This window comes from Canis lupus, chromosome 35 (genome assembly GCF_003254725.2).
Source record: "Canis lupus dingo isolate Sandy chromosome 35, ASM325472v2, whole genome shotgun sequence".
Classification (NCBI taxonomy): domain Eukaryota; kingdom Metazoa; phylum Chordata; class Mammalia; order Carnivora; family Canidae; genus Canis; species Canis lupus.
In genome coordinates, this window is record NC_064277.1 from 8,103,907 (window position 1) to 8,129,886 (window position 25,980).

General features: G+C 39.4%; 2 protein-coding genes across 4 annotated transcripts; one reads left to right on the forward strand and one right to left on the reverse strand.

Moving 5' to 3' along the window:
* Positions 1–2,251: 2,251 nt before the first annotated feature.
* On the reverse strand, positions 2,252–25,133 carry EEF1E1 (eukaryotic translation elongation factor 1 epsilon 1). 3 transcript variants are annotated; one of them, XM_025444796.3, is made up of 4 exons: positions 24,974–25,133; positions 19,676–19,876; positions 13,280–13,375; positions 2,252–2,532 (listed from the first exon to the last, which is right to left on the reverse strand). In XM_025444796.3, the coding sequence occupies exons 1-4, from the start codon at positions 25,115–25,117 to the stop codon at positions 2,392–2,394; spliced, it is 582 nt and encodes a 193-aa protein (XP_025300581.3). In that variant the 5' UTR covers positions 25,118–25,133; the 3' UTR covers positions 2,252–2,391. The 3 variants fall into 3 exon arrangements, with proteins under 3 accessions (XP_025300581.3, XP_048961988.1, XP_025300596.3); XM_025444811.3 differs by lacking the exon at positions 2,252–2,532 and adding an exon at positions 8,620–9,313; XM_049106031.1 differs by lacking the exon at positions 13,280–13,375.
* LOC118353352 (rRNA-processing protein FCF1 homolog) lies at positions 16,998–17,760 on the forward strand. Its single transcript, XM_035710447.2, has one exon. It carries the CDS (start codon positions 17,025–17,027, stop codon positions 17,571–17,573), a length of 549 nt encoding a protein of 182 aa, XP_035566340.1. The 5' UTR covers positions 16,998–17,024; the 3' UTR covers positions 17,574–17,760.
* Positions 25,134–25,980: the final 847 nt, after the last annotated feature.

Below are 25,980 nucleotides of genomic sequence, written 5' to 3' on the forward strand. Positions count from 1 at the left end.
CCACCTGGGCTGCCCTACTATATTCTTTTGACAAACATACGCTGAGCATCTGTGGTTGCATGCCAGCCATTATTTTGAGGGCTGATATGTAAGGGAAGAGTCTCTGTGCTCAAGGAATCAACAGTCTGGTAGAAGAGACAAATCATCATAGTAGTACAATGACATTAAGGGCCAGAATCAGGGATAGGAAGAGATGGGTTGGTCAGGATAGACCTGACTTTCACAAGGACATGACACAGTTGAAGAGTATCAGGTGAGAAGGGAAGGGCATTTCTGGCATAGTAGGACCTGACAAATGAACCATGATGCAATGCAACATTTCCACATTAGATGCTGAGAACATTATCTAGCTGCTGCTTCAGGAGCTAGGTCTTTACATTTCTGCAATACTGTCATCCTGTAAGTTCCAAGTTAGTGACAAGAATTAGCTAGCACATAATAGCACCAGGTAATATCTGTGGAAGCAATACTGTGTACTTGCATAAGGGCAATGACCAGCGGTTGTAAAGATACTTAAACTCACAAGATAGACATGGGGAGAGGGGACATTTGGCAAAGAGGTAGACAGGTGTGTCATCTTACCCTTTCCTAAACCTGACCTAACCTGAAGAAGGAAATGGCTGGAAAGGAAAAGCTTGGTAGTCCATCTGTCATCCATCCTGTCTGTCCTGCTTACCTCCCCCAGCAGTCCTCTGGGCAGAGAAGGAAGTGTTAGGGGAAGGAAGAATTTGCAGCAGTAAAACATGATATGCATGTTGTAGTAGACCCAGCTGGGGCAGTGTTTTTGCATGAAAAGTCAGACTGGGTCTGCCTCTATGACACACATTCTAACTCCCAAGACTAGATTCCTCTGGTCTCAGTGTGCAAATACAAATTTACAGTTTCTCATTTTAAAGGCGGGATTATAAAATTAAATATGCTCCCAAGGGCAATGAATTATGAGATCTAATCCTATAAAAATTGTCCTATTACAAAATAATCACACACAGTTGGTCTCTTAAATCTGACTTAGTTACATAAAATGGGAAGGGGAGGATCTTACAGAGAAAACTTTCCTGATAAACATGGACTCTATGTTAGGCTTTTCCCATATATATTATCTCATTTTATTTTTATAGGTTAAGGAATACGGTTAACTGATTTGCTCAAGGTCATATAGCTAGTGATAAAAGCAGAACTCAACCAAAGGGCTGTATATTTCCCCAATCTGTTTTTTTCACTTGACCTTTGAACTGTATATTATTTAGATTCACCATCAGCATCAAAATAGTCGTATGAAACAGTAAAACACTCAAAGGCTCTTTTTTTTTTTTTAAAGATTTTATTTTTTTGAGAGAGAGTGTGCACTAGAGAGCATGGGAGAGAGAGAGAGAGAGGGCGAGCACATGAGGCAGCATGAACTAAAGGGCGCAGCAGAGAGGGACAAGTTGACTCCCTGCTGAGCAGGGAGCTGGATGCATGACCTGAGCTAAAGGCAGACACTTAACCAACTGAGCCAGCCAGGCACCCCTAAAAGGCTCCATTTTTCTTATTATTTGGAAATATAAGCTCTTTAGCTCTCAATAATCACTTATTTACTCTGTAAGTTGTAAGATGTATAGATTTGCTAATAACACGTCTCTTTGTTCTTTATTGTGTTTCGGCAGCAGCCCTGAGTTGGCTTTTAGTTTAGAAGCCAGTTTAGTTTAGAAAGATCTAGTAATTGTCAAGTCTAAAGCTAGTGGGATAGCAGGAATTTCCCATCTTGTTTTTAGCCACTTCTATTCCAATAAGCCCAACAACAACAAAAGAACCATTAACTCCGCTGAATGTATCTTATTCCAGCTCCCTCCAGGGCAGTTCAGTAGTTAGTTTCACCTCAATGAATACTGACTACAGGAAAGAAAGAAAAAAAAAAAGATTTTTTTCAACCACATTTACTGGCTCACATAAATATTTGAAAACAAATCCATCTGTCTTCCCTTTCTGTATCCTTGGCACAATTTATTATAGTCCTTAATAAACAAATTACTGTAAATATCCATAGGGGAAAATGAATTTTAAAATATGAGATGGAGGTCGATAAACAGCCAAATATGTCAGCTACTGAAAGGACTATTTTTTCCTTAAGATTAAGCCATTGATTTGCAAGTTTTACTAAAATAAATTTCATCTATTAAAAAAAGGTTAATTTATAACTTGATCTTGACTTAAGTTTTGACACTTGAATTTTTACATAAAAGCTGCAAAATTTCAACTAGAGAACAAGTAAAACATTCGGACATAAGTTTATTCCATCAACTTCAGCAAATAAAGAATGACTGTGATTCAATTTACATTGGCTCTCTGGTCCAGAATACACTTTCCATTTTAAATATTTGTGATCACGCTTCTGTATGTCATGGATAGCTTCTAGAGAGAATTAGTATATAGTCTGTTCTTGAGGAAGACAACAACGGACAGATGTTGCCTGATTCCTGGATAATGTTGAATGTGACAAAACCAGCGAGACACATTAAGATATTTCTCCTTTTCTTGAACTGTGAGGTCAACCTAAATAGAGATTAAAAACACACACAACACAGTGCGTAAGAATAATTATCAGTATCATTTGCGTAGAAGATAAACACTCAAGAAAAGCCAACATATTTAGATGGGAGCAAAAAGTTTCAGCCAGTTAGAAGAGCCATTCGTTTAATGCTTTTATGTTCTGTTCAACACCAAACACGCTTTTTAGAGAAGTCTCGGATTTTCAACAAATGCAAAAATTACATTAACCCAGCATCTGGAGGTCCAAACAACACAGGACTTGTGTTTCCTTTGTGCCCCGGGTTCTTGGTTGCGCCGCTCTGAAGAAGGAAGAGGTGGACCAGATGAAGAGTGGTGGGCAGCAAAGCAAGGTGTATTGAGCAAGAGTATAAAGCTCCTGGAGAGGGAGGGGGGCAGAGTAGGCTGCCCCCGGAGTTTCTAAGTTTAGGGGTTTTAATAAGCTCTTCTGCAGAACTATCTTAAGCAATCAGGGTGTGCTGAGTCATGCCAATGGGGGCTTTGGTCACATATCTGTTGACCTATTAGGTTAATGTCCATGTGCTGATGGTCTTTTCTTGTTCACATTTGTGGGCTCAGGTCTGAACTGCCTCTTGCCTGTGATACTGACAAATGCATTTGTGGTTCATTGTCTTATTTTAGGACGTTTTGGAGAAGTCATTTCTGCAAAGGCTGCAGAGCAGAATGTCAGTGCAGTTTTATCTTAGCTGTCCTGACTCCGTATTTTCCTGTTGGGGAGCCTGGCCCCGACTACCTAACTGTCTAACTCCTAATACAAAGAGCTCATTTTTTACTTTTTGGAAAGGAAAATTTTATTTTCCTTTATATTTCAAAAGGAGAAAGGAAGAGAAGAGCTTCCAAAAGGCTAAGACATTGGTTCTTTCTACAACATATTTTAGCAAACGTAAAAGCAAGGTTAGGATCTAACATTCTTAACAAGGCAATTCTATGTAAACTCATATACATACATTTTATAATTATATATATATTTATATATAAACTTTATAATATTTTATAAGGACTTAAACCTGAAATTTATCCCCATTCTTTACTCCCCCCTCAAAAAAAAAACTTACAGTTTTTTATATGTATATAAATAAAACTTCCTTTCTATTAAATTCTGGGGAAAAACTACTCAAGACAATGACTCACTTAATTTCAAGAGATTATTGCCTAACAAGAAGGAAGAGCTGGCTATTTCCAGTGGCACATGCCTCAGATGAACAACAGATCTTCTCAACTGGGTCTGCTAAAAAGCTGAACTCTATCTCCAGTGGATGTTGTAAGTCACACAATTTCCTGTCAAGCTACAAGAATGCCCAGAGATTTGGTTAGAGAAAGGTGCAATAAAAACAGTTGGTACCTATTATTTTACTGGGCTTTAAGTCCAGAGTAGGTGATTCAGAGATTTGGACTAGAATCATAGAGAGCTGTCAGGTAAGAGAGAGCCAGCGGGACAGTAACTACCAGCTATGACCCATGTTTAAAAGTCGTGTAGCTATCTCCTTTTTCGTTTTTTTAATTTTTATTTATTTATGATAGTCAGAGAGAGAGAGAGAGAGAGAGGCAGAGACACAGGCAGAGGGAGAAGCAGGCCCCATGCACCAGGAGCCTGATGTGGGATTCGATCCCGGGTCTCCAGGATCGCGCCCTGGGCCAAAGGCAGGCGCTAAACCACTGTGCCACCCAGGGATCCCCGCTATCTCCTTTTTCTGTTGTTAAAGCAACATTTATTCAACAGACATTGCAAGTCTCTGTAAAACTGACTGGAATTTTTTTTTTTTTTTTTTTTTTTTTGAAATATTTACACAAGGAAGAAAAAACCCCTCCTGTGATTCAAACCCATTAGTAGCCTGCTTGATGGAAGGAGGTTTAGTGAGACAGATGTCCTGTGGCTGGTCAGAATTGAGCGTACTTGTGTCTACAGGCAAATATTCTGCTGTTACTGGGTCAACAAAACTGAAGGACAAACCACCATGGTACGCAAAATGTGTTGCAGAATACAAAATAATATTAATAAAATTCAAAGGTAGACACACAGTATTTTCTCAAAAAATCTGTCATTGAACTCCTATTCCCAGTTCGTGTTTACTATAAGGCAATTTAAAAAGAAAAACTGATGCAAATAATCCTGCTTTCCTTAGATAGGAGGAAAAATTTCCTTTTACCTCTGATAGAAGGATACTATTGTATCAATATCTTATCTTTTAACATTGTCTTTGATGGCCTCAGACATCCAACTCTGCTGGCTCAGTTTACTTAAATTATTAGCAGGAGAGTCTCCTACTTCTGCTACCTAAAAAAATTTTAAGTTTCAGGTTTAAGTTCTTACTTGTAAGTGCTACACATATTATGAAAATATACTCATCTCCTTTAAGGCTGTGTAAGATTGCATCTAGTTATTAGAAATATATTACTCTGTTTCACCTACGCTATTGTTAGTCTATGGCATGGAAATAGAAAATTAACACAGTAGTCAAGAAAACTGATCAAAAACTGGTCTTTTTTGATACAAAAGGTGTTTTTTATTAGAGAATTCATGGCTTTCACATGTGAAGAATTACCTTATGCCTAACTGTCTGGTCTGTACACAGGAGGCAAATAACCATTGCAGAATAAACTGAGTATCAGTTTATATTTCAAAAGGTAAAACACATTTTGTAAAAGAGCTTCATTCTTTTTCTAAATCTTTCCCATATGTGAACTTCACCACTGACTTCAAAAGAAGACGTAAGATTTTTAAAAAGCTCAACCACTAGTAAACATAGCTACAAATCTAATGGGAAATAGGGGCTGAGTTTTCGTCACCCACACACATACATACATACATTCGAAATCAACTTCAGCAAACCTTTCCCAATTATAAGGGAACAGCAAGTTTCACTCTCAAACTGATTTCATGTCAGTTGCTGCAATACAGGATTCATATCTGACCATTTTCTACAATTTACTCTTTTCAAAACTCTTCATTTAAAAGTCTCTATTCAGCCACTTTGTGAGATGTTATTTTTCTGAATGAATTAAAATACACTGAGAAGCATTTCCAGACAATATAGCACTAATGCTTGTTTGATCTTTGTGCAGATTGGTCACTCAGACTCTGGATCTGAGTCAAAGGGCAGTATCTGCTTACTATTCATATTTCAGAGCAGAAGACTGGTTACAATGCTGCTACTTGGCCTATTATTTAAAATAGCAAAAACAACAGTAAGATACAACACACAGCAAAATCGATATTCTCCAATATAAAAATTTCACATTTAGAGTCTTTAGTATAAAGGGTTACGAGTAGACTCATGGCACGAAATAATTTTTTTTTAAATTTTTTGGGGTGTACAAAGTAAGTTAAGGTTTATTTATTTATTTATTTATTTATTTATTTATTTATTAAAATATTTATTTATTCGAGAGAGAGAGAGAGAGAGGGAGAGAGAGAGGGGCAGAGACACAGGCAGAGGGAGAAGCAGGCTCCATGCAGTGAGCCTGACATGGGACCTGATCCTGCTAAACCGCTGGGCCACCGGGGCTGCCCCAAGCTTTATTTATTTTAGAGAGAGCAAGTGAGTGTGGCGGGGACACACACACACACACTCTCTCTCCAGCAGGCTCCCTGCTGGGCATGGAACCTGGATGTAGAGCTCACTCCTAGGACCCTGGGATCATGACCTGAGCTGAAAGCAAGAGTTGGACACTTAACAGACTGAGCCACTAAGGCACAAAATAATTTTTATTCCAAGAGCTTCTAAAGCTTCTTCTAACATTTCCAATTTATTCCAATAATTTTTAACTAGATGATCTATTTCAGAAAATGTAAATCTGTTCATTTTCCCTCAGAAAATTTTGTCAGAAATACACAAGAGTTTTTCCAAAAGGATCAGGTGATCACTTACTCTTCTTTTAGTTTAAATTGGAGCTTGTCCCTTGAATCTGAGAAAATTATGACTGATCTCTATTTGTTATCTCTGCTACATTTTTGGTAGATATTCTATTTCTGACCTTACTGTAAACAAAGAGAAGACAGATTACCATTCCCTACTCCCTCCCCCCAAAAACCTTACAGTTTTTTCTAGAACTTCCCAGATAGGATCCCCTGGGCCCTTTCACTTACAACACTGGTTTTCCAGCATCCCTCTCTACTCGGCTAGTTTCTTTTCCTTTCTTGCAACAGGAGACACAGTGCGACTTTCCAGTCACCATTTCCTGCTTCTTACTGGCCTCCATGCTGCAGCTATGTGTCTGCAGCGATGAAGCTTGGATCTTTCTAACTAATCATCCTTTCTTATTTATATTGGTTCTCTACACCTAGTCTGAACCTTTAAAGCCAAACAGATAATACTCTTAGTCATTAATTTCCCATGGAGACACCACTTTAAGTGACCCATTCTAGATCAGGGTGAGAGGCTGGTCTGCTACCTTCCGGACATTCTTTACGGCTGGTGCTCCTGGACTGCATTGCAGCTGCTTCTTGTACTTTTCTTTCTTTCTAAAAAAACGACATACCTCCACTGGTGTTCCAAACTTCAAAACAAATGTATTTTAGTTGATAACTATCTCAGAGTCAAGCGGCACATCATGCTACAAAGGATTTCAATAATTTTGAGTAACAGCCTGTTCACAGGGACTGCTATCTACGGGTGAAATCACTCTCAGAAAGCAACGAGTCAGTGAGTATGATAATAAACAGCCAGCCACATAACTGGCAATTTCACAAAGGAAGAACAATGTAATATTCTCAAAGAGAATTAAGATAGACCAGATCCGGGGATCCCTGGGTGGCGCAGCGGTTTGGCGCCTGCCTTTGGCCCAGGGCGCGATCCTGGAGACCCGGGATCGAATCCCACGTCGGGCTCCCGGTGCATGGAGCCTGCTTCTCCCTCTGCCTGTGTCTCTGCCTCTCTCTCTCTCTCTCTGTGACTATCATAAATAAATAAAAATTAAAAAAAAAAAAAAAAAGATTTAAAAAAAAAGATAGACCAGATCTGAAAATTAGGAGTAACTTAGCCACAACTAAAATTGGGCTCCAAATGAAACAAAATACTGTGGGATTATCTGATGACTTGAAGGTTCCCTGACTGCTGTCTTGTGCACGGTACTGATTACTTATTAAGTATTTTTTTTTTAAAGATTTTATTAATTTATTGAAAGAGAGACAGAGAGACCATGAGCAGGGAGAAGGTAGAAGGAGAAGCAGAATCCCCACTGAACAAGGAACCTGATGTGGGGCTCGATCCCAGGACTCTGGGATCATGACCTGAGCCAAAGGCAGATGCTTAACTGACTGAGCCACCCAGGCGGCCTGATTACATTTTAAGTATTTAATAGCAGGAACAAATAAATGAAGGAATGCGTGAGGGCAAAAATAAATATACTGCCAAAGCAAACAGAGCACAAGAAACTGTCTGATGAATGTGAGCAGGTAACCAATCTGAGCTTCACATCTACTCTGCCTAAATTTAATACTGAATAATCACCTTTTTCTCATCTGGATATAGTTACACCTAACTCAAGAGGGATGTCATTTAACACCACTGTCCAATTATATCACAGTACAGGTTTGAGTCTGTGAGGAGTTCCTTGAGAAGGTGTTTATTTCTTTGATGTACTTTGCCTGCATATGGACCAGGATAGGAGAGATGCTTTTGTTATGGACTCATTTCTTGAACCCAAAAGGATGGCGAGCTGAATGATTTATGTATTATTATATTCGTTTTTGTTTTGAAAAAAAATAAGCATAATATCTTTCATCATAATATCCTAGTCACTACATGTAAAGAAAACATATATTCCCAAACAGGAAATATAAAAGGGCACGTATCACTAAATATTGTTAATGTGACCTGAGTTTTAACATGTTGCACTGAACAAGACACTTCTAAGACCTGCTTGAAACCCAATGCCCCTCAGGGTACCTAGACTCATAATTAAATAACTTTGTAGCTTGTGATATGAATATTTTGCCTTATAGAATTATGACCTTGTTCACCATGCTGGCCCAGAAATTCCAGACAAGCTCCCTCCTGACTATTTCCTTTCCCTACTGCATGACCTGCATAAGCCAGAAGAGAGAAAAACACAAATACACACTCGGTTTGCAAGAGTTATACTTTATTACTTTTTTTTTTTTTTTTAATTAGATGGGGAAATGCTGTCCTTCTTAATAGGAGTTCAATGTCACAAGAAGCCAGGCCTTGTGAAGGTCCCAACAGGCCTTCACTAGCCGGCTGACAGCATCATACATAGGATTAGAGATGACATTTCTCCTAATGCAAGCTTTAAAACTAAGTAATGCCACATTTAAATGTTTTAAAGATGTCTCCAAGGGTGCCGTTGTTAGATATAAGTTTTTTTTAAGCTCCCCTAGAAAGTAGCCATGCTTTTAACAGTGGACGCTCTAAGTCAGGTTATGGATACCTCCTAGGTGTGTCACCAGGATGAAAATATGTAGATATCATAACAGCAAACTCTTAGTTTGGAGGCTTTTGCATTTTAAAATGAGGTTAAAACGTGCCATGTCACCATTCTACATTCAAAAAAGTGACTAAAATATGTTGAATCTAGAATGGAATAAAAGGAGGCTGGTTCGATCAGATTATATCAGCTCTACTTGAACTGTCTTCACATTCAAATAAGATGATTTTAGAGTTAATCATACTGAAGTATAAAACTAAAGATAGCATTACAATGATCTACAACCTGAAACAGGAAATACAGGAGGGAGAGACTGCAAAGTCCTGCTGATCTCGGTAAGCATTTGGTTGCATGATGCATTGTGCTAAGAGCTGGAGAGCTACAAAGAGAAATATGACACGATTCTCTTCAGTCCTCTTATTTTGCTTCAAATTGTGAGTTATTTATCTCTTCTATGTACAAGGAACATTTGTCCTACTTTATTCTTATTGTACCAGTAATTATGAATAATAATTTTTTTTTAGGATTTTATTTATTTATTCATGAGAGAGAGACACAGACACAGGCAGAGGGAGAAGCAGGCTCCAAGCAGGGAGTCCAACGTGGGACTCGATCAGGTGTCCAGGATCAAGCCCTGGGCTGAAGGCGGCGCTAAACCACTGAGTCACCCAGGCTGCCCATGAATAATTATTAATAACCTTCCTTTTACTGTCAAAAGTATTATTCTGGATGAGAAATCATATGGTCATCCTACTTAAATGCAAGATTTATATTCAAACTTATCATAAGGTTTCTAAAACAATACAAGTTCCCTTAAATAGCCAGACATCTGAATCCTACAGATATTTTTCTGACAATTTCATGATTCTACATTTTACTTTATTTGTTTTTTTAACTTTTCATGTAATATTCTGAGCAGAAATCAGCACTTTGCCTTACTCAGTTCTTTTCATGTGAAACAGTCATCTCTTTGAAGAGATCAAGAGTTGCTTGAAAAGAGGTTTTTATATTTGTTTTATGTCTCTCAAGGACTGTAGTATGGACACATGCAATGAATTCAATAAGGACTGTTGGGCTGAGTGAAGGATCTAACTAGGTGGTTGCATCAATAATGTTATAGAACTGAGCATAATCCTTCAGGGATCCTTTTTTTTTTTAAGATTTTATTATTCATTCATGAGAGACACATAGAGAGAGGCAGAGACACAGGCAGAGGAAGAAGTAGGCTCCCTGCAGGGAGCCCGATGTGGGACTTGATCCCGGGACCCCGGGATCATGACCTGAGCCAAAGGCAGAGGCTCAACCACTGAGCCACCCAGGCATCCCAATCTCTTGGAGATCTTAGAGGAACAATGCTTCATAAGTGGAGTAAATCTAACTAAGGAATTAGAGCTTGTATGGGGGATAAAGAAAAACTATCATACATTATGGTATCCAGCAGCGTGTAAAGGTGTCCCCACATACTGTGCACAAAGTCGATGTTCCTAAGCCTTAATTTCCTTCTCTATAGTAGGAGGATGATACCACTAGCCTCATCTCCTTTAGAGTTATTTATTTTTTTTAATTTTATTTATTTATTCATGAGAGACAGTGAGATAGGCAGAGACACAGGCAGAGGGAGCAGCAGGCTCCATGCAGGGAGCCCGATGTGGGACTTGATCCCGGGTCTCCAGGACCACATCCTGGGCTGAAGGCAGCGCTAAACCACTGAGCCACCCGGGCTGCCCTCCTTTAGAGTTATGAGGTAGAAAGAAAAACTATACATAAAACTGAAAAATCTAGAGAAACCCGTTAATTAGGTTATTCAATGTTTACGGAGGGGAGTGCAGACTATATGCATGTGGGAGGAATTATGTTGGACAGGAGTGTTACACATAGGAATTGCTGCAGTCTCTCGCTCAAGCATCTATCTATCTATCTATCTATCTATCTATCTATCTATCTATCTATCTGTAAAGATTGTATTTATTTATTCACGAGAGACACACAGAGAGAGGCAGAGACATAGGCAGAGGGAGAAGCAGGTTCCCTGCTCATGACTTGGGCCAAAGGCAGATGCTCAACCACTGAGCCACCCAGGCATCTGTAGCAGCTTATGATTTAAAAGAGAAGTTTTCCAAGGATTAGAGTACACAGTGAAACAAGCCAGAGCTGAGGGAGTGTGTGAGGCACAGAGGAATGAGTACTTCAGCACGCTTCAGGAGCCTGAGGGTGCTTCACCAGGAAATCAGTGCCGTAGCTGAGTGATACTTGGTGACATGTGAACAAATCTGGGAGGAAGACAAGGCTGGGCCCAGGGAGCAAAAGAGAAGAGCACAGGCTGAGAGATCAGGGAGTCTGTTGTGGCTGAGAGAGAGGCATGTGGGGAGAACGAGGGCAATGAGGTCGGAGGCAGAGTCAACATGAAGAAGGGGCTCCCATCCTAGACAGCAAAGAGGTACTTGGTTATTCTGAGAAAAGAAGCCACATCATGAGAAAAATCGCTGCAGTGGCAAAGAAGACGGACGAGAGAAGACTGGTGGCAGGAGGCCATTTCAGTAGCCGTGACAGCAGATGACGAATTCTGGAACTAGGGCAGTATCACCCAGGATCACAGGAGGACATGTGTGAGAGGCATCCAGGAGGTGGAAACAAAAGAATCTGATTAACTGGACACACAAGGTGCAGAATACAGAAAAACAGACAGGTCATTTTTTTCCACGGGGAGAAGATGGGTGTTGGGAAGATGTTTTAGGTGCAGAAAGACTTAAGGAAGCACAAGCTGTGGAGCGTTTCAAACTGCCTGGTTTCCAGACCTGGTTTTGCTACTAACTGGGTCATTGGAAGGAAGGTATCAGAGCTCTTTGTGGCTCTCTTACTTCCTTTGCAAATGGGGATGATAGTAATAGCACCTACCTCATAGGGTTGTTATGAGGATTAAATTAATTAACATTTAGGAAGCACAGAGAACACAGCCAGTACCATATAATTGTCTGTAAATAAATTGAAGAATTAATACAATTTAGAGACTGACCATTGGGTACCTGGGTGGCTTGGTCAGCTGGGCTTCTCTTGATTTCATCTCAGGTCTTGATCTCAGGGTGCTGAGATTGAGCCCTGATTTGGGCTCTGCACTCAGCGGGGAACCTGCTTAAGGATTCTCTCTCTCCCTCCCGCAACTCACACTCTCACTCTCTCTAAAATATATAAACAAATTTAAAAAAAATAGAGAGACTGACCAGATAAAAGGAAAAATTGCACATATGGGAAAGAAAGGATACAAAATTGGGGCATAGAGGGGGTAGGAGGGCAGCCTGGGTGGCTCAGCGGTTTAGCACTGCCTTCGGCCCAGGTCATGGCTCTGGAGACCTGGGACTGAGTCCCACATTAGGCATCCTGCATGGAGCCTGCTTCTTCCTCTGCCTGTGTCTCTGCCTTTCTCTCTCTCTCTCTCTCATGATTAAATAAATGAAATCTTAAAAAAAAGGGGGGGGGGCAGGAGGGTGAGTTCAAGTAAGAGGGCAGAGGGAGGAGACAAGACAGATGAGGATGAGTGTTCAGGTGGGGTGGGAGATGAGGGCATTCAAAAGAAAAGTCTCAAATTTCTAGCTCAAACAGGGAGGACTGCTGCATGATAACTGAAGATAAAGGGAGAGGGAAAGACTGGGGTTAAGGAAAGTGCTAGAAGTCTGGAAGTATGCCTGGGAGGAATGAAAGATCTGATCCGTAGGAGAGCCTGGCTGAAACTGAATAGTATAAATTTATAGTGGCACCAATCTGTGGCTTTGGGATTTCTCCAACAGATCTCAGCCTGGATATGGGATTGAAGGCAATTATTAGAAGTGACCAAGAGGTGGGGATTTTCAGGTAAAGGGTGGTGAATGTACGGTGGAGCAAAGCTGAAGACACTAACAAAAGTATCAGAAGTTACACAAAAGGGGATCTAGGTTGGATGGGAAAAAAGTACCTAAGTTTGGAAAATGGGAAGGAATCTAGTTGCTTCAGATAATGGTGGGATTAGTGAGTAAGAGATTAAAAGCTAAGGATTAGAGGCCGCACAGAACATGGGGTACTGGAATTAAGATGTTACAAGGAGTGGGACGTGTTGATGGGGGCCAGGTTATGACAATCAAGTTCAAAGGGCAGCAAGAGAAGTAGTTGTGAACAAGAGTAGAAACAACAGGAAGCAAACAGGAAGCTACTATATTTGATGGATTTGTGGAAGGAATACGTACATAAGTACCTTGTATAAAAATAACTCATTTTTATTTGAGAAGGCAAAAGTGCAAAAATGACTTAAATTTAAGACAAAAAAATCATTCTGAACATTACAGAGGAAAAAACTAATGACTATTTAAATACTCACTATAAAGCGATGAAGTCCGTAGTACAATAGGATATCTGCTAAGGTAAAGTTATATCCTGTAAGGTACACTTTATCTTCAAGATACGAATTAAGATCCTAAAACAAAAACAAATATATAAAATTTTAATTTAAAAAACAGTAATAATTGGGGCCCCTGGGTGGTTTAGCACGTTAAGTATCCAACTCTTGATTTCGGCTCAGGTCATCTGATGAAGCCCCACAGTAGTCTCCACACTCAGTGCAGAGTCGGCTTGAGATTCTCCGTTTCCCTCTGCCCCTCCTTCACCTCCCACTCATGCATACGCACGTATGCATGCTTGCTCTTTCTCTCTCAAATAAATAAATATTTGAAAAAAAAAAAAAAAACCCTACCCAGTAATAATAGAGTTAACTATCATATCATTGGACTTCAAACATTTAGAAGACTATTAGAAAACAAAACACTGACTTAATTTGATAAATTGAATCTGACATTCATAGACTAAGTTTTATTCAAAAGAACAGATAATATGTCAGTCAACTCATTTTTAAAAATAGGGCAAACATTATTAATCTTATTTTATTTTAAAGAAATAAGAAAACTTTAAAAAATGCTATTCAAAATGCTATCTATGACCATTTCAAAGACACCAATTTTGAGGAAGGGGAGATCATTTTGTAAATTATGTTCATGTTAGATTTACTTTTTCTTTTCTTTTCTCTTTTTTTTTTTTTTTTTTAAAGATTTTTATTTATTCATGAAAGACACAGAGAGAGAGGCACAGACATAGGCAGAGGGAGAAGCAGGCTCCATGCAGGGAGCCTGATGTGGGACTTGATCCCGGGTCTCCAGGATCACACCCTGGGCTGAAAGCGGCGCTAAACTGCTGAGCCACCCGGGCTGCCCCAGATTTACTTTTTCCATTAAAATATAAAAAGCTCTTTAACAACTCTCTTAAGAGAATTATAGTTTATTGATTTGCTGCATTTTTTATATATGTATATTTAAAAGTTTTTAATTAATGTTACCATTTAGTCACTTTTAAGTGTATAATTCAGTAAATATCAGGGGTATCCACACTGTTGTGTAACCAGTCTTCAGAATTTTTTCACCTTGCAAAACTAAAACTCTATCCTATTAACACCTCCCCACTTCCCCCTCACCCCAGACCCTGGCAACCACCATTCTTTCTACTTCTATGAATTGACGACTTTAGATACTGCATGTAAGTGGAACCATAGGGCATTTGTCTTTTTGTGACTAGCTTATACTTACCATAATACCCTCAAGGTTCGAATTTTCTTCTCTTTTGAGGCTAAATAATATTCCATTGTTTATATATATACTTTAATCATCTGTAAATGGACGCATGTGTTGTTTCCACTTCTCAGCTACTGTCAATAATATTGATATGGATATGGGTGTACACATATCTCTCTAAGGCCCACTTTGAATTATTTTGGGTATATACCCATAAGTAGAATTATTGAATATATGGTAATTCTATTTTTAATCTTTTGAGGAACCAGCATATTGTTTTTCATAGAGCTGCACCATTTTACACTTTTAACTGGGTTCTTAGTTTTTTTGTTGCTGAGTTGTAAGAGTTCTTTATATATTTTGGATATTAATTATTTATCAGTTACATGCTTTGCAAGTATTTTTTCCCATTCCATGGGTTGCCTTTTCATTCTGTTGATTGTGTCCGTTGATGCACAGAAGTTTTACATTTTGATGTAGTCCAATTTATCCATTTTTATTTTTGTTGCCTATACTTTTGTGTCATACCCAAGAAATCACTGCCAAATCAAACAACGTATTTTTTCCCCTAGGTTTTCTTCTAAGAGTTTTATAAATTTAGCTTTTACATTCAGGACTTCAATCCATTTTGAGTTAATTTCTATATATCATGTAAAGTAACATTCCAACTTCATTCTTTTATAATTGGAGATCCAGTTTTTCCAAAAACTGCAAGACTCCACAGGGTTTTTTCTGTTGTTGTTGTTTTAAATATTTATTTACCTGAGAAAGAGAGAGAATATATATGCACGTGTGGGTGTGCTGAGTGTACAGCCCTGTGCAGAGCTCCATCTCACGACCCATGAGATCATGACCTGAGCCAAATGAAGAATCCCACACTTAACTGACTGAGCCACCCCTGAAGAACTCCAGTTTTAAACACCAAAGCTACAGAAAGTTCTTTGCCATTTGTTCTCCAAACTATAATCATCAATTTTCAAAGGGCAATGTTAAATATACACAAAATAATTGATTTAAAATCTTTAACAACAAAATACTAGTAAGCACGGAGCTCCCTCAGTGCCCAGTAGGTACTTTGGAAGGAAAAAAAGAATTAAAGTACATTAAAAAATGAAATAAAAATCTTAAGAGATCCTAATCTAAATTAGAAGTAAAGTCTGACAGACCAGTATGAATGAACCAATTAGCTTCCTGAGAAAAGAAAAAAATGTAGATTTAAAAAAAGATAGGAGTACTTTGGATTCCTCTCAAAATTAACATGTACTTTAACAGCACAGGAATTCATGCTGCATTCATTACATTACATTAAAATCAAATGAGATAAAAGATTCATATAACTTTTAGACAAAGATTTATAAATCAGTTACATGGATTCCTATCAGATATCCTCAGAGGGCCCTCTAAGGACTAGTTATCCTTAGTGGTCAGTGGTCAATAGTACTTATTCCAGAAAAATTCCGTAAACTGGAGAGAACATTTTGTTTTCTCAAATCACATCCCAAATGCCTGGCAAATGGTAGTTCCCATAAGTAGTAATTATTTGCTGAACTGAATTTAATCTCTTTGAGTATGCCCATGTCTTCATCTAAAGACCGTAATTTTCAAAATGCTATATAAACATGGAACTGCTAGGGGTGTTACAGATGAGGGCATAAAGGAATATGGACAAAAAGGAGACAAATGCAGAAAAATCAAAATAAAGTTCGGGTAGGGAGGGTGAAATGGACTGGCATATAAGAAGCTACCACTTAAATTATATAGTGATCTGTTGAATGTAGATGGTTTCTCTCTAAATGTCTTAAAATGAAACAGCTTGGATAAAGTTTAAGAGTAAAATAAAATTATCTTTGATTTTAAGAAGCATTTTTAAAAAGGTCTAAATAATTTAACATTGCTTTTGTTAAAATAGAATCCATGTGTAAGTTTTAGTAACAGAGACTCTAAGGTTACTGTCTTTAAAACATCTTTATAATTAAGTATATTTTTCTTAGTGATATTCAAATTTTCTCTGCTATATTACAGAATTTCATATATTCAGAATATTCCCAGAATTAACAATGTTCAACTCCTTCGTTTTAAATAAGACTTTCCCGTGCCACTTCCAAACTTTATCAAGTATTCCCCCTCCTCTAGAGTTCTACCTGAGTTTTTTTCCCTAATTAGTATTACATTTTCTAGCAACATTAAAAAAGCAGTATAATAAACTATATATAAGCTATATATCTTCCATCTAGATTCAATATATTAGTGCTCTGCAATGCCTGCCATTTTGAAATTATGTATTACCTTAATTATGAGCCATTTGAGCTTAGAGTCGTGGTTTTAGCCTAAAATGGAACTTTAGAGAGTATGAAGTAAAAATAAGTAATACAAAGATAAATAGCCCAGTATTAAAGGGGTAAAGCATACATACAAGGAAATTTTTAAAAATGATTTAGGATTCCGGAAGAAACAAGGGTGCGGCGTGAACATGGGAAGCAAAAGAAAGCAAGAAAGTATGCGATCATGAAGCGAATGCTTAGTCTCCGAGATCAGAGGCTTAAAGAGAAGGATAGATTAAAACCTAAAAAGAAAGAAAAGAAAGATCTCAGTGCACTCAAGGAAAGAGAAGTCCCCCAACATCCTTCCTGCTTATTCTCCCAATATAACACACAGCTGGGCCCACCTTACCACATCCTGGTTGATACCAACTTTTCCATTAAAGCCAAACTTGACTTAGTACAGTCAATGATGGACTGTCTGTATGCCAAGTGTATCCCTTGTATAACTGACTGTGTAATGGCTGAAACTGAGAAACTGGGGCAAAAGTATCAAGTGGCTCTAAGGATTGCCAAGGATCCGAGATTTGAACAATTGCCATGCACACACAAAGGAACCTATGCAGATGACTGCTTAGTACAGAGAGTAACTCAGCACAAGTGTTACATTGTGGCCACAGTTGACCGGGACCTTAGAAGGATCTGGAAGAGCCCTGGAGTTCCCATCATGTACATTTCTAACCATAGGTACAACATTGAGCGGATGCCAGATGATTATGGAGCCCCTAGGTTCTAATTCTTAAAAGATAGTTTTTCTGTCTTCTTATACCAACTTTTTCTGTTGCCAGTTCATATTAGCAATATGCTATAGTATGAATTATTCTTCTTACCCATTTGCTCTGTTACGAGCTGAGTATGGTTAAATATATTCATTTTTTGATGTTTTGAAATCAGTATTTTATATCATTTTAAGTATTGTTGCATCTTTCTATAAATCAGATGATTGCTTGTAAAAAAAAATAAAATAAAAATAAAAATGATTTAAATCCTGGTACAACTATATGATGCAATACTCACGGGTTCTCAAAAAGATAGTATAAATGAGTACTTTGTGGACACAAAAGATGTTCACAATACAATGTCAATGAAAAAATGCAAGTTACAGTGTCCAACAGGTGCCCACTTGTAAAATAAAAAACACATGTCTATACGGAAAGGAAAAGCATGGAAGATCACAAAGGGAGTTCAATAAGTATTTGATGATTAAATATAAGTGTTATTAGCACTTCTCTTTTAGTGGAACTACTAATGCTTGGAATTTTTTTTCCTTATTTATAGCTCCTAAATTTTTATAATAAATTTTTATTGCCTTTAAGACAAAAACAGCAAAAGGCAAAACAAAACAGAAAACAACCCTTTCTCATCTATGCTCATATGGCAAAAATCACACTGTAGTACATTATGTATAATGTACATTATACATTTGTCTCCCCCACTGCTCTGAGCTCTGCACGGGCAGGGACTGTTACTGTACCACTGGCCCTTAGAACCGCATCTGGCAAATCAGTGCAGGTACAGATAAGCAAACTGGCAGAGCAAGGATGACAACCAAATCATCTGTTCCCTTGTACATTTCAAAAATGGTACTATCTCCAGAGTCTCTTGATTGGAATTACAAATAATATTTACAAAAAAAAAAGAAAAAAAAAAAAAACAACAACAAAAAAAAACAAATAATATTTACATATCCCAAATACAATGTTTTGGTAGAATTACTTCCATGTTCTTAATACCAAATCTCTGAATACAACTTTGAATTTTAAACCTAATTCAGTGAAATCCTGTTCGTATCTTTTAGAACTAAGTACTTTATTACTATCCTTTCTTCTGGAAAATTATGAGAGAGTTATATTTTATTTGGCTGAAATCCTTATATTCCCTTAGAGGAAAGACATGCTTGCTTCCCTCTGGAAAGGCTGCTGAGCATGGCAGAGACCAGTGGGAGCGGTCAATATGGATATTGAGCATGAATAGACCTATAAAGGTACAAGTTCTAAAATTTATTTTCTACCAGTTCTCTTGATAGCTATCAAAAATATAGTTAAAACCATTCTCCCTAGAGTGACAAATGAAATGCTTTCAGTTCTATGAGACCTTCTTGCACAACTTACACTATCAATTTATATGATGATGGGAATAAAATCAGAAAACAGAAGGGATTCCTGCAGTGATGTGTGGTTGTCTGGATGATTTCTAAATTTCCTTCAAATTCTAAGCTTCTATTAAAAATTTGGTTTTAATCTGCTTTATTTTTATGTAAATAATAAATATTATTTGGAATGTTTTTCACTGCTGGTGACTCTGGTTCCATATTCAGCTTATACCTTGTACCAACAGAGCCTTTCATTCTGATTTTGCTTCTTTGGAAAGAAAATACAAATCTTAAAGCAGTAAGTCTCAAGGAAAAAAACATGGGCTTTCTCATTTCTCAGATCAATCTAACAGTTTTTCTCAGTAGCTCTCAAAGATTCTGATTCCCTTCTTGCCTTTGAGAAAGTATTTTACTGCTGAGTGGAGAAACTAAGTATTAAGACATCACATTAAAAAAAAAAAAATCATACAAATAACTGTTGACTGTGTTGAGTGTTAACAACAAGCATATAGAACAAGGACCCATATGTGTTAGGGAGAGAGGTGGTCAAGAACATTTCTGGGGAAGGGGCTGAGATCTAAGGGGGAAGGCGGGCATAGTCCTGTCTCCAGTACAGGTAGTAACAGGTAAAAACTACCCTAAGGCAGAAGGAAACAAGAAGGCCAATGGCTTTGGCTAGTGAATCTCAAGGGGGAGAGCTTCCTGCTACTAATAGTTCATGCATTTTAAAAGAGAAGTCACAGTACCTTCAACAGAGTGCGGATATCATCTTTATTGGAGTGTCCATCTACTCGAGTTACCCTGTATTCCAACCACTGCTGAACGATCGCTTTTTCTTCTGCAGTGCTCCCAAGCAAATATTCTTTGTTGGCCTGCTTGACAAGATGAGCTGCTATAGTTGTCAGTCCTGTTAGACTCGGACCATTGTTTGTCTGAAGAACTGGAATCTTAAGAAAAAGAAGTTCTTCAGATAAATTTAAAACACAAATACCATCATGACCTTAAATTCTTCTTCTTCTTTTTAAAGATTTTATTTATTTGAGAGAAAAAGATAAAATGAGGGAGGGGGTAGGGGGAGAAGGAGAGTCCCCACTAAGCAGGGAGCCTGATGTGGGCTTCTATCCCAGCACCCTGGGATCATGACCTGAGCTGAAGGCAGACGCTTAACTGACTGAGCCACCCAGGTGCCCATGACCCTAAGTTCTAAGTAATCACTAAATCTCTCACTGTCCTTTCAAACACCCTAGGATTCTACTCTAAAACACTAAATCATATTCAAACGAAAATCAGGAAAATAGTAGTTATGTTATTTACAATTTGATAACAGATGTTTGAAGTAAAACCAGTAGTAACATTGCAAAAAATCAATATATTTCTATATAATTTACAACTGTGCGTATACAAGAGGAAAAAAAGGAAATCCTGGAATACTGCATTGATTTTAGTCAAGTTTACCAATACTCTAATTTTAGCAAGACGAACAAACTTAAATCTGACTTCTGTAATAACAAAAGGATGCAATTATAGTAACAGTGACTTAATGTTGATGTAGTTAGAACCACCAAATGAGATCTGGCCTGGTTTTAGTGATATGTGATCTAATGTAATTCACTATCTCGTTAATTAGGTAGATATGGACTGAGACAGTGACTTGGTTGCCATGAACTGCATATCCATCAATTTTGGAATCATTTAGAGTGAAGTCACTATTGGCCAATATTTCATATTTTAAAAAATGTTCCGAAATACAGTTGAGGCCACTGATAGTAGCCCGGGCTCAGGTAATCATCTGAAAAATAATCCTGTTTTTGTTTCCCTTATTAGAACGGCAATACAAAGGTTCGGATTGTAAGAAATTGCCAATTAATTTAAATGTTCTTGATGCACAACCAAGCAAAGCACTATGAGAAATTTAAAAGAATATGGAAGGGATAATCAGACTGGGAGACTGACCAGTTACAAATAATAATATACAATCTAAACGACTCAAACAAACCAAAAAAAGTATTTTCTTGGGAAGACAGATGGTTTTTGCAGTCATTAAATAGTATCTTGTACTTGTAAGATGATTTACACCTTGCAGGGCACTTCCCTGCTCACATCTAGGTCAACAGGACTCTGGGAAGTATAGAGATTAACATTTTACAAATACAAATTCCAAGGTTATCTCCTACATGTTATAGGAATTAATGAAAGGTACTCTGATTTTCTACTTCCTTACCTACTTCCCACTCACTACTTAGCTTAATTTTCACTTTTGCCTTTACACTCAAATGAAGCCTCTACCTCTATGATCACCAATAATACTCTTTCAAAAAAATGCACTGAAAGAAAATAATAAGGAAATCCCCTGGGGGTGTTGGTTCTATTGTTCTATTCCTGGTTGGTTGGTTCTGTGTGAGGTTACCCACCTGTGTTCACTTTGTGGGAACGCATCAAGATTTATTTGCTTTTCTGAAGGTATGTTATACTTATAAAACAAAACAAAAACGGAAAAAGAACTTGCAATCAATGAGTGTGTGAGGGGAAATGACATTTAATTCTAAAGAGAATTATTTGTAAAAATAAATTATCCACAATCCTACACTGATAACTCAAAAACTTCCCAGTTACCTTCTCATTGCATCTTCTAAGTTGGTAATTTTGTCATCATCGTATGGACAAAGAACCAAGGTCACCTGCTTTGTCATGGCAGGATCAGAGTTTAAATAAAGTAAGATTGACTTGAAAGTCCCTTGTCTTTGCTTCATACAGCCTCACGTACACAAATCTTAAGTAGTTGCAATTGTGAGACACATACTTTTTCCATATTCATGTTAGGATGCCATGGTCTTCTAAGCAATCACTGACGATGGCAAATGAGAACTATTACAATGTGCTGATGTACTATAATTTAACGAACCATTCTCCTAAAGCTGGACCTCTGGATTTTTTTCCATTTTTTAAAAAATTTCCTTAAATAATCTCTACACCCAATATGGGGCTCGAACTCATGACCCTGAGAGATCAAGAGTTGCATCCTCTACTGAGCCAGCCAGACTACCCTAGATTGTTTTCAATTATGTAGTCCCCTCCCCTTACCTGTGGGGAATATGTTCCAATACCCCTAGGGGAGGTCTGAAACCATGGATAGTACCAAAACCTATATATACTATGTTTTTTCCCTATACATAAATATGATATGATGATAAAATTGAAGTTCTGAATTAGGTACAGTACGAGATTAACAGCAATAACTAACAATAAAGTATAACAATTATAATATATTGTAATAAAAGTTATGTGAATGTGGTTAGTCTCTCTCAAAATATCCTGTTCTACTCAACTCACACTTCTTGTGATGAAGTAAGACTTCAAAATGCCCATGTAAGCAGATGAAGTCAGGTGAATGACGTAGGCATTGTGACCCAGTGCTAGGCTACTCCTGACCTTCTGACACTATGTCAGAAGGAGGATGATGTTTCTGGGCATAGCTAACCCTGGGTAACTGAAACTGCAGATATATATTTTTTTAATTTTTATTTATTTATGATAGTCACAGAGAGAGAGAGAGAGAGAGGCAGAGACACAGGCAGAGGGAGAAGCCGGCTCCATGCACTGGGAGCCCGACGTGGGATTCGATCCCGGGTCTCCAGGATCGCACCCTGGGCCAAAGGCAGGCGCCAAACCGCTGCGCCACCCAGGGATCCCTGAAACTGCAGATATTGAAACCACGGGTAGAGAGGGTGACTACTATATAGTTGATAATGTTACAGGGAATGCCTTATTGCTTCATGTGGAGAACAAAGACAAAAGAAAAAAAATTGTTTCCTTGTGATTTGCAGCCCATGTTCAAGACAGGCAGAGTGATATTCCTCTAGGAACTCAACTGCCACGATGTTAATACTTTGCTAAGGGCAAAAGCCAACTTTGGCTTAACATTAGCCCGACCTCCAGGATCCTTTAAGTCTTCTTTAATGTATAAAAATCCCTTTTGGAACTTCCTTTATCTCTACCCCCCAAGATATATATGTTGGCAATCATCCTCCAAGAATATGGCCCACTGACATACATCTGAAGGGTCTTAGGGGTTTTACTAGACAGTAGTAAATGACCTTTTCCTAACAATAGCTGACCTCCTCAAGGTCCTGGAAACCTAGCTTCCAAATGCCTTAGAGACCTACACTCTCCCTAACCCCTTCCCAACTTGAAAGTACAAAAATCAGACACTCCTCACAACCCCAGAGCAGCTCTTTCTGCCCACGGTTCTGTCCCTATGCTTTAACAGAGCCACCCTTTTTGCATCAAAGATGCTTCAAGAATTCTTACTTGACCATTCATTCTAGGACCCCAATATTTTCACATCATTGCTGGCTTACTGCCATCAGTGGGCTCCTCCTCCCACCAAATAAATAAATAAATACATAAAAAGACTGAATCTTTTCATATATTCCCATCCCTTTCTCCAAACATATAAATAGAAATTTTTAATAGCTGCCCTTTGCTGAGACCCCCCCCCCAAAAAAAAAAAAAAAGTTTAAATTAAAATAAAATAAGAAACCACACTCTGAATTCCAAAGCCCTCCCAAGAGGGCTCAAACTATAATTTTGGGCTTACTTTGTGTTGTAGCACTTCATGTGGATCTGCTTCTTGCCCCAAACGTCCCAATTTTCCGTAATTTTGGTCTTATATGCTTTAAACACCAGCTTCTCTGTGCATTTTACAAATCTGTTCTTACAATCGAAACGAATTTTCTCCCCCTCATTCTTCAACAACGTTTCCTCTGTTTAGTGTATATTCTATTCTGCCTTAAATTAATTGCCAATGTCGGTTTCTCATACTAGATAAGCTTCCTGAGGGCAAAATTCCTGACTTGGCAACGTTCTCTAAACAAACAAACAAACAAACAAAAAAAACAAAACAATAAAAAAAAAAAAACAGAAACCAAACTGGGGAGCAGCTGGTAAAGGGAAGGAACCAGAATCCGCATGAGGCTGGAGGAAAAACCAAAAGCATGAGGCTTTGTCTCCAAGACCTTTCACGGTTTCAGTTTAACTGATGTGTATTGACTGCTTCTCGCATAAACCAAACGAAGAATGAAAAACTAAGAACAAAAAAAAAGAAACATCACATGGGGAAAAAAAAAAAAAATCTCAAGGGGGCCCAAAAACGCTCTCTCCCCAGAGCAGCCTCCCTACCATCATCCTCCTTTCCTAACGCATTCCATCCACGTCCAACCACCACGTTCACGAAGCGCAAATGCTCTTCGACGCCTGAGAAAGCCGAGTCCAAGAACCTTACCAACTTCAGGCTGTATTAACCTTCCCCTTCGTCCTGCGCACGTCGCACACTGAACTCGAGCAGCTCAGGAAGCAACCTTCCTGGAATCTCCTACAGGCGGGACCAAGGCCAACGATCTGCAGGCTCCGCTCCCACGTAGCACTTTCCACTTACTGCCGTTATTAAAAAAAAAAAGAGCAGCCAGGTGTGTCCTCCTAGGGGGACAACCCGGCTCCCGGAGGAGGGAGAGGGTCGGGCTTCTCCACCGCAGCTGCAAGCGGCCCCCGGTCCCTCCCACCCGGCACGGCGCGCCTCGGAACGCAAGGCCGGGCTGCAGCGAGCGCTGTCACCGGACGCGAATGCGGGGCCTCCACGCTGGTGTCCGGGCCCTGCTCGCCTTCCCCGGACAGGACGACAGTCTCCGCGGTTCAAGGGATGCCCGGGTGGCTCAGTGGTTAGCGCCGCCTCCAGCCCGGGGCGTGACCCTGGAGACCCCGGATCGAGTCCCGCATCCGGCTCCCTGCCTGCATCTCCCTCTGCCTGTGTCTCTGCCTCTCTCTCTCTGTGTCTCTCATGAATAAATAAAATAAAATAAAAAAAAGAAAAGGTCAGGCCAAGCCGGAGCGGGGCGCAGCCAGGGCCGCAGGAGCCCGAGAGACGCCAGCCCGCCCGCCCCGCGGCGCAGACACGTGGGGAGGACAGGACCGCATCCTCCGTCTCCGCCGGCCAGCCCGTCTTCCCTGCGCTCCTGTCCACCGCTTCCCCTCCACTCCCCGCTTCTCACCTGGCGCTCGCCCTGAGCGCTGTATTTGTTCCCCTTACTCAGCCCCAGGGACTTCTCCAACAGCGTCAACTCCGCGGCCGCCGCCATCTTCCGGCAGGAGCTGCTGGCAGGGGCGGGACCAGGACAGCAAGGCTCTCCCCCCATTGGCTGGGAGGGAAGGCCCCGCCCCCTCCCACAAACGTGACCAACTATTGGCTGAACGTAAAGGGGGCGTGGAAAACGCGCCTGAGCGCGGGAGGCGGGACCAAGGTAAGGGGCGGGGCGGGAGGATGGGGGTGAGACAGGTGGGGAGGTGATGATGGCAAACATCTCTGGGAGGGAGCTCCGGGCAGAGCGGGCTTTGGTGTCGCGGTAGACGGGGTCTGCCAACTTCTAGGCTGCCAGAGTTAACGGCTTAGCTGATTTGGCATGCTGGGAAAAATCTGTATGCATAATTGGAGTCGAGATGTACCTTAGCTTGCCTTGGGAACCTGTGAATTTGAACACTCAAATGGAAGAGCAGAGGGTTCACAATCTTATTAGAAGCTTCTAACGGCGTTATTCGTGGGGAGTTTAATTGCGCTGTAACGGTGTATTGGAAAAACTAATTTTTCTTCTTTCCATTTGCAGCTCAATAGTAGCAGTAGCATTATAAATGTAAGGATTGCTATAGAGCACTGGGTACCTTAGATACCATCAAGCAAACCATCTAGCAATTCCCGAGGCCCAAGAAAATCAGCCGCTAATAGTTTTGATGATCTTTATTTGCAGTCCCACAAAGGTAAAGCGATGATGTGGTTTACGTAGCTTTTGGCATGAAAATAAGCAATGCACCTAGCAGTTCTTCCCTGAGCTGTTTTATTCTTATATCTTCAAAGTAGAAAATGAGCAGGTATGTTGAAGCTTGGACTACTTCCAAAAGATTTCTGGAGACTTTTTTTTTTTCCACATTGAAAAGTGAATAAACAAAATGTGTGTTAGTCTGAGAGAAATGGAAAAGAAGGACTGCAAGGTAGCTCATTACTAAT